The sequence below is a fragment of the Bradysia coprophila genome, chromosome II (genome assembly GCF_014529535.1).
Source record: "Bradysia coprophila strain Holo2 chromosome II, BU_Bcop_v1, whole genome shotgun sequence".
In the NCBI taxonomy this organism is placed as follows: Eukaryota; Metazoa; Arthropoda; class Insecta; order Diptera; family Sciaridae; genus Bradysia; species Bradysia coprophila.
This window is the reverse complement of record NC_050735.1, coordinates 5,767,338-5,776,219: the sequence shown is the minus strand read 5'-3', so window position 1 is coordinate 5,776,219 and position 8,882 is coordinate 5,767,338. Positions and strand designations below refer to the sequence as shown.

The 8,882-nt window shown below is 35.2% G+C and overlaps 2 protein-coding genes across 2 annotated transcripts in view; one reads left to right on the top strand and one right to left on the bottom strand.

The window, feature by feature from the left end:
• Nucleotides 1-8,882, top strand: part of LOC119069183 (odorant receptor 94b-like) — a 416,993-nt gene that overhangs the window by 336,778 nt on the left and 71,333 nt on the right. The gene's annotated exons all lie outside the window — the stretch shown is intronic.
• LOC119069203 (mitochondrial glutamate carrier 1-like) lies at nucleotides 326-8,423 on the bottom strand. Its single transcript, XM_037173172.1, has 7 exons — nucleotides 8,253-8,423; nucleotides 7,362-7,401; nucleotides 2,831-2,965; nucleotides 1,809-1,958; nucleotides 1,629-1,752; nucleotides 1,213-1,565; nucleotides 326-1,141 (listed from the first exon to the last, which is right to left on the bottom strand). The coding sequence occupies exons 2-7, from the start codon at nucleotides 7,397-7,399 to the stop codon at nucleotides 991-993; spliced, it is 951 nt and encodes a 316-aa protein (XP_037029067.1). The 5' UTR covers nucleotides 7,400-7,401; nucleotides 8,253-8,423; the 3' UTR covers nucleotides 326-990.

Genomic DNA, 8,882 nt, shown 5'->3' with positions numbered 1-8,882 from the left:
TAAAAACTGAAGAGCTTTTTTTGAGGGTGGAAATGGTCCCAATGTAACAGTTACTCGAACTTTTGAAGTTTTGTTTTTTTCGCCTACTGAAGTTGTTCAGGAACATAGTCTGAAATAGTGGGAGCACGGTTGATCCTAAGTGAAGTCGCGACATTATATAACTAGTTAGGAAAAGTGTTTTTTCGGGGACTATGAAGCACTAGAATTTTTTGAGGACCGGTTTCATTCGTGCTCAAGGAATGTATAAATACAATTTTATCAAACCGACCCATGTATCCGTCGACTATTGATAGACTGATTGCATTCGGATATGGAATAGACTCCATTAACTGTTGCAACTTTTTATTTTGTTCACCATTCTGCTTTACATTAGACATTTATTTGTGTAAATTAACAATTTTCTTCTTTTTTTTCGTTTAAAATATTTCGATTAAAATTAAATAACAACAGAGAGAGTATTGTATTGTGTGTGTTTACAGAAATAAAACAATAAAAAAATATAGAGTCGCCATTCAACGTAATATATCCAAGTTTTGCGTTCGGGGCGAACGTACGCACACTTTCATTTTATGAAATAAATTTTCTTAATTGAACTTTTCTAATTGACTATTTCATTAGAGTTTATCAAATCATCCATTCATTAGTGACAGGGACAAATATTTAAGAATTAATTCCCGGGCAATATCCACAGAATTTGTCAACAATTTCATGAGAATTTTGATGAATTTCAATTCTGTAATATTAGATCCTGACCACATGCAATCTATGGCGATTTGAATTGGCAAAAATATTTACGTAAGCAAAGCAATGGAACTGCTCATTAACAAAATAAAACTTTTCTTTAGTACCGCAACGTCGTATATAGTAGATTTTTACACACTTTTCCCAATCAACACGAAAAATTTTGTAAATTTTATTGTCATTTCATCCAATTGGAGTCTAATTTCCACAACATCCAGTCCGCATATTCAGCTATCACAAACATTTCTTCTATTTCTTATCTCCTTTCTGGCCCAACAGAGTTTCGGCCACACCAAGGAAGTAGACCATCTGCGCGATACCGAACAACGGTGCTATAACGATCATACGACACAGGCCACCCTTAAAGAATGCCGTCGGTCCTTCGTGTCTCAAAGTTTTACTAGAATAGAACGAATCAATGCGATTATTTTAACATGCTCCACGGCTAGAATTATATCGAAAACAACTCACTAAACACAGTCCCAAATGCCACTGTAGGTGGGTTGACCTTCTACCGCAGTAATGGCCTGTAATCTCGTCTTCACCACATCCATTGGATTGACTGCCAGCGCTGCAAATGAACCAGCAGCACAGCCGGACGCAAACGAAACGAAAAATGCGGCCTCACCAGATCCATCGTTTTTACGCGGGCCGAATTGATTGAGTGTGGCAAACAATGGGAAGTACACGATTGAGAATGATACATCACGGCACATAGTGGCACCGATGCCTTTGTAGAGACCCAAAATACCTTTCTCACGGAAGAGAGTAAGAGCTAGTTGGGTGGCTGACGTCTTCGGAACGGTTTTTCCAGCTAGTTTTGCCTTTTTTTAAACGAAATTTCTTGTAGAATAAATGAGCGGATTGTCAATGAATTTTCAAATTACTTGTGCGGCGACACGACCAGCATCTTGCATTTGAATTTTCAGCAATTCCATCGGCGTTGTTATAACGATCTGGCATAAGCCAGCCAGACCACCAGCGGCCATTTGGCGAGTCACCGGCAACTGTCTAAGTATTTACTAAGTTTGAGATATTAGCTGTAGCAGAGTTAAATAGAAACGAACCCCTCTTTTGTGGTCAAATGGTGTCGGAAGAAATCGTTAGCGGCCAATTTGATCGCTTTTTCCGGTGTTATCAAGAGAATGTTGACTGCAGAGCCGCGGTACATGCCAAAATAGCCTTCAGCTCGATAGGTCTTTTTGAAACAGTCGAACCTGTTGAAGAAGTATCAACACATCATGAACCATATTTTCGATTGATCTCTGACAAGAAATACGTAACAACATACAACGCAACTTGTTTTTCGATTTCAACCGTTTGGTCTTGCTTCATTCAATCATTAGCTAAATTTAATCAAACTTATCTCTCATCATTCCACATCTGTCGTCTCTAAAAGCTGTACTTTGTCAAAACGAACAGAAAGAATGCCAAAAACTTCATGTCGTTACAAGAAAAATTTGAAGTTCACGGTTAACAGGTGGAATTAACGAAACATAAAAGTGTTCGAACCGATCATCGAAAAAATTGGTATTTTGCCGAGAGGTGCATGCATTTACAGTAGGAATGGTAACATAAAATTTGACTACAACCTTCAACTGCACGAGTTATTTTGGACTTTCTGGTAAACTGAAACCCATTAATATTGTCAGAGTTTCTCCAGTAGATGCTTCGAAGGGAAAGGGACAAACATGTTGAAGATATGGGTTCGAAAGATAGGAAATTGAGAGGGGGAAGGATCATTATGTCCCGAAAAAATTGGAACCCGTTAGTCATGGATGTTACAGTTCCTTATCAGACTTCTCCAATTTAACAATTTCGTTGTTTCAATACAGTTTCGTAAACTTAAACTTCATTCTAGTGATCAAATACAAATGTTAGACCGAATATACGAAATAAATTCCGTTGTTAAATCGAATCCGACAATCTCTCACAGCAGAAGATCCACTTGTTGATAGTCAAAAATAGAAATGTATAAAAATAGACAATCTCATCGACACACGCAACGGCTAAACACAAGTTGACAGAAAATAAAACAACAACAAAAAAAAAACGAAAATTGATGAAATATTCACGGCATCCAACTTACATTGACTTGTACATCTTTTCTCCATTGGGACCAACTTGTTGATTTTGGAGACGTGTTTTCACCAAATCCAATGGAAACACGCACGACACACCAATAATTCCGGCAATGCCTCCATTTATAATTTTCGGTAATAGTCTGAAAAATTAATCAGTTTGTGTGAATAGGGCGGAAGTCTCAGTCACCTTTTTAATTGAATAATTAATCTTCCTTTATTCGTCTCTTCGTCAACGAATAATTGTGTTAGTGTTTAAATGAAATCTTCAGGTGGTTGACTTAGCTACACAACATTGTGATCTATGAACCTAGCGAATATAACGATGAAATTTGAGTTGCTGGTAGTGTAAATAAACTTTTAAACGAAATAAATCTACCAGAGGTGGTTTCATCCAAACCTTAAATTTCAACGTAATAACTGGATAACTGGATGTAGGTAAGCTACAGAAAATGCAAAAGTTTTAAACAAAAGAATTCAATGGAAAATGAGTTGAGGATTTTATGTATCCCACAGAAGAATAATTGTTATACATACCTATTCACTGAATAATATTGAGGATGTACATAACATATGAATATCTAAATACAGAAAAGCGACAGGTCAAATTAGCGAACTATAAGAAAAATGCATTTTCATTGCTTTATTTCATTTCGAATAATCTGGCGATGTCAATAGAAGTTGTTTGATACGTTTTGACACTCCATAAGAAAAACCAATATCAGTTTATTGGAAAGCAGCCAAATCAATGATTTTTTTAAAAATTCACTATTAAGAAATTCCCTCTTTGGGGCCGTTCATAAATTACGTAACGCTAGAGGGGGGAGGGGGGGGTATGAGGCAAGCGTTACGGTTCTAACAAAATTGGGTCAAACTTGACCCTTTTAGCGTTACAGACCCGGGGGGGGGGTCTGAAAAATGTTGATTTTTGCGTTACGTAATTTATGAACGGCCCCTTTGTACATTCACATAAGTCATCTGTTTTCGAGAGCAACGACAAAAATATCCAATTAGTCTGCGAGGTAGTCTGAGTAGATTTTGTATCATTCTGTTGTGTTGACGAAGTTACATCAAGCGAAGTAACAGATTCGATAATTTAACTTAATGATGCGTAAAAGGTTAAATGCTACCGAATTTTGGTAAGGTAAAAGCAAAATAAAATGATCGACTTTGGTTTTTGACAATTGAAATTCAATTGTCAAAAACCAGACTCGATCATTTTATTTTGCTTTCATTTTAATTAGGTTCTCTCCTAAAAATTTTTGTATTTTATTAGGATGTCGAAAATAATTTGCAGCGTTTTCATATTCTATCATACATCAAAATTTTGCTTATTTGTTTTCCAATTGTAAAAAGTATTGGTAAAGTTAGCAGAATTACCAACGTTTTTCAACATCTTAATTGTGAATAAGCTGTTACAATTTACATGTAAAAGTATCGGGATTTTTAGCAAAGGCTTAAACCAAATCTCCTTTAAATTTTAGAATTTGACACTTTAAATTTTGTTATTTATATTCGTCACTTTTAATCAACTTTATAAAAAAAACAACACACTTTTTTGGCATAGTGTAGAATAATTTTTAGTTGATCCTTGTATATCGAATTGAAATAAATTCATATGAGAGAGCCTAGTTAATTTTATTTTACTAGTAAAACTACTCATAAAGCAGGGGCCACTGAAAAGGCTGTGTCCAAAGAGGGGTCCGGAGCATGTTAAAGTGTTTTTCGGTAGAGTTTAGCACCCTGGGTTTTAAGGTGCCAGGCTGGGTTCCTGGGCAATAAGTTTTGGCGGCGGCCAAAAACGTGTATAGTGTGTATGAATTTGATATATCGTATCACGATGAGTTAAATTATCCGAGGGCACTAGCTCGAGGTACTTTTACTCATCTTGATACAAGATATCAAATTCATTCACTGGTACAGTAATCTACTATTTCTCCAAAATTAGTAATCAAACCATTCTAACTTTGAATTTAGGTTACAGAAGAAAGCTCGATAGACATTATTCACTAAGTTCTTTCCAAATAATTAGATTTTCTACAGAGAAAGGTGGTAAAATAAAGAAAAGAGCTCAAAATCAATGGATTTTGTATGAAAATACAATTTTCCTACACAGTAATTTTTTTGGACCACCCTGTACCGTCCAAAAGCAATTTGTTTTCTTCATTAGTGTTCAGATAATCAAGATCTACGTTGCACAGTTAAAATATATGCAAAAAAGCTAAAAAGACAAAGAAAATAATTTAAAGTGACTGATTTTCGTCGAAAACACAGGTATTTCAACTTTAAATTTTTTCTCGGCCCATCCTGTATTTTCCACATACTTTTTGTATTCGGCAATGTTGTTCAGCATTCAAAACTCTATGTTTCTACCGAAGAAACCAACTTTTTATCTTTTCGGGTTCTCTTGATATTCAACGAAAAGTGTGAGAAAACACGGTTTTTGGACTTTGAGCCGCCGCCAAAACTTATTGCCCAGGAACCCAGCCTGGCACCTTAACTTTTCTTCATCAGGGTGCTAACCTCTACCGAAAAACACTTTAACATGCTCCGGACCCCTCTTTGGACACAGCCTTTTCAGTGTCCCCTAGACTACCATCTGATGAGGTTATCAGTTTTGTTTTAAATGAATAATCACAACACACATTCCGCATTGTCTGCACTCTGCCATTAGTCACTGCATAGACTATAATGACACAGACACATTCATTCATTCGATATATAGACAGATCATTGTCTGTTTATCAATTATATGGTAGAAATGTGATGAAAGACTATTTTTATAATAGACGAACGCAGGTCTCTGGAAATCGCATACCTTATTTACACAATTTGGAGGCCTAAAGTCGAACAGTGTCCGCTAGATATTTTGACTTGTTAGAAGTGTATGAATACATTGCAATAAAATTTACAAGACACTGTTCGATTTTAGGCCTACTAATTTTTTAAATAAAGTGTATGTGGCTGTAGAGAGTTGCTTTGAATATTCTATTAATGCTTGATTTCCACTTACGCTGTTTTGCCTCCGTTTACCATGCCTCTTTTTAATTGTTTAAAGCGTAAACGGAGTAATTTGAAATCAAAGCTAAAAGCATAAGAAGAGACTAAAGAATGTTCTAGGATTATGAAATGCATGTTATTTTTCTTTCAATTGAAAACCTAATTTAGACGTTAAGATCTTACGTTCAAGTTCAGCAAAAAAAAAGAGATGTGGAGAGAGAGACAGCCGCAGCGTCATAGTTGGTTATATTGAGTGCATGTTACATAAGGCAACAATTTTTTGATAAAAATAAACTCCCAAGCCTGTTTTTTGGTCAACTTTCGCATAGCGCATGCAGCAAAAACTTTTTCCAACCCCCAAACCAGACAAAATGAAAATAATCAGTCGATGCCACCTTAAATCCATTCATTCGTTTGTAAATAAACTTGAAAATATATGAAGCCGTTTGCGATAGTGTTGTAGGCCCTATGACTGCAATTCCACCTCATTGAAGGAGGTCAATAATTTTGTCATAAAAAGTTTTGGTGTCTCCGCTTAACTAACAAAATGACAATTGAAGTTACTTCCCAACAGTATACACTATACACCCTTGGTGGATCCGTTATAACAGGGCTCCCGACAACATCTAAATTTGTATATAACTTTTCGAACAAATTCATTACTTCCATACAGACAGTTCTACGTAAATTCGACCGTGAATTTACCGGTTTATTAATTATCGATAAGATTAATGATGGCACACATCACCGAAGGTAATATGTTATCTATATCGAATACGAACAGACTTTGTTTGTGTGCTAGACTTGTTTTGAGTTTCCAATGAATTGATACGAGAGAGAAAATTGTCTCGACAATCACCAGGTGAATTCTTATTTCGATAAACTTGCTATCCGCAAAACAATCACAATTCGCATTATTATTTGGCATCATTAATTGGTGGCAATGGAAACAGCCAATTTTTTCGCATTTATTTTAAGAGGTTCTAATTATAAATGTATTCACTGTAATAACACTGTTCGGCTGAACGGAACAGAGTGAGACATTCGTAGACAGTTTTGTTTATTTTCGATATGAAGCCAAAAGGTGTTTATATCGTAAGTTGATTTATTTGCTATATCAATTCAATGGTATTAGGAAGTCGTGATAAACCAGTTTACCAGATCGAATATTTTAATCTAATAAAAAGGTCAAATTGGCTGAAATTATACCGAGTCCCATGTTTTAATTTTTCTAAAAAAACTTAATTTTTAAAAACGAGACACACAAACAACATCAGGCATGAGGTTTAAGTGATGATTGAAATCGTAAATTTATTGTTTTATTCAAATGAGTAAGCAGTAAGCATATAAACAACATAGATTAGCATTGCCTTTTAATTATCATTTTTATCAGCAGTTTCTTATCTATGCACATTATGAGGGCAATCGATTGTAATAGTTGAATTTTCCTCTTCTTTTATTTGTTATTTATCAATTTAGTCGTTAAGCACAGATAAAGAGACGAAGTATTTCATTGAATAAAAACATAAGTGTACTTACGCAAACTCTTTTGTCTTTGGTGGTGCTGTGGTAGTCATTGCTGAAACGGGAAAATTAATTTAATTAAACAGCTAGAATGATAGAAGGTTTACGTTTTGAGGGTATAATGGAATAAGGATTGGAGCATGTTATCTTTAGTGAATAGCAAAATGAGAAAAATCCTAGCTGAAACAGAAGAGAGGCGTTCCAATTCTTGGGCTAAATCGTATGGGATTATATGGAAGTAGCCTCTTGGCGGTGCCCTTCAATTTAGTCCATTGAATCCCATAAACTTAGGCACAAAAATTGGGCGGCAATCCTCGACTAAAACTTGTCTTCACGACCAATTGCGACCACTTTTCTTCTTCAATTTGATGGTAGGGAAAAAGTAGGAAAAATTTACGAAAAAGAGGGCTCAAACCCACTCAGCTATGATACGTATGAAACGGCAGATCAACAGACAAAGCTACTATATGCGGAAACAAAAGAAGTAAAAGACTTCCTGTCTCTGGAATTCGATAGTCCTTTGTCAACTGTTGAAGTGTTTATGACTCGTTATCAAATTTAATAATAAGATTTTAAAGAACTGTTCTTGAACACACAACAAATCAATAAATAGTGGAGCTTTTCTTTCGTAATGACCGGAAGAGAATAAAATATAATTTTCAAACGCAGACACTATTGGATAGTATATACCAACCATCAAAACATGGATTCTTCAAGCAGTCATTACATAACGTATTTTTGAATAATTCCTATCCGCTGCTATTATATGTGTATCGGCATTACACTTATATGTTCAATCCCCAAACATTAAATCGATTTTGATGATGAACCAAACAGACAATTTAAGTTAATCAGTTGGTTTACGGATTCACAAGACAGTCAAAACTATCGACTACAATCACTTACTTTTGTGGTTGCTGTGGAATGGTTTGCGAATCAATTAATTAACTAAATTTGTTTAATAAACTTTGTATTTTTGACAATAAATTTTGATTCAATGAACAACACTGTGGACCACTAATATCGTGTGTATGAAAATGCACTACAACAGTCGCGGACCTGTTAAAAAAGCTAAAGTGACACATCGGTATCGTAGTGTGTGTATTTATCAAAATGTCATGTCATGATAATACAGTTTTTCGTGCGAAATGTTTTTCGGTTCTTAACCGGTAAAATGGCGGCAAACTTTAAAATTTTGTGCGAATAGATCAGTGTCAAATAGCTGTTGCTTCTCTCAAATGAGTTGTCAATTTCACAAAGCTAACCTCAAAAGTTGTTTCGTTCACAAAGCCGCCCCTTGAAATGTATGTAAATTTGTGAGGCGTCTCACCATTCAATACTTTTTTTGTTGGATTTGAGGTTAGCTTTGTGAAAATGACAACTTATTTGACAGCTTAAACGACATTGACAATGATCTATTCCATTTCTCTCGATTAAATCGAGGCATATTTTTGTTTAAACAATTATTCACGTCGGAAACAAATTATAATCTTGAATCAAACAATACCGTCAGATCACAGCTTTTCCATATGCAAG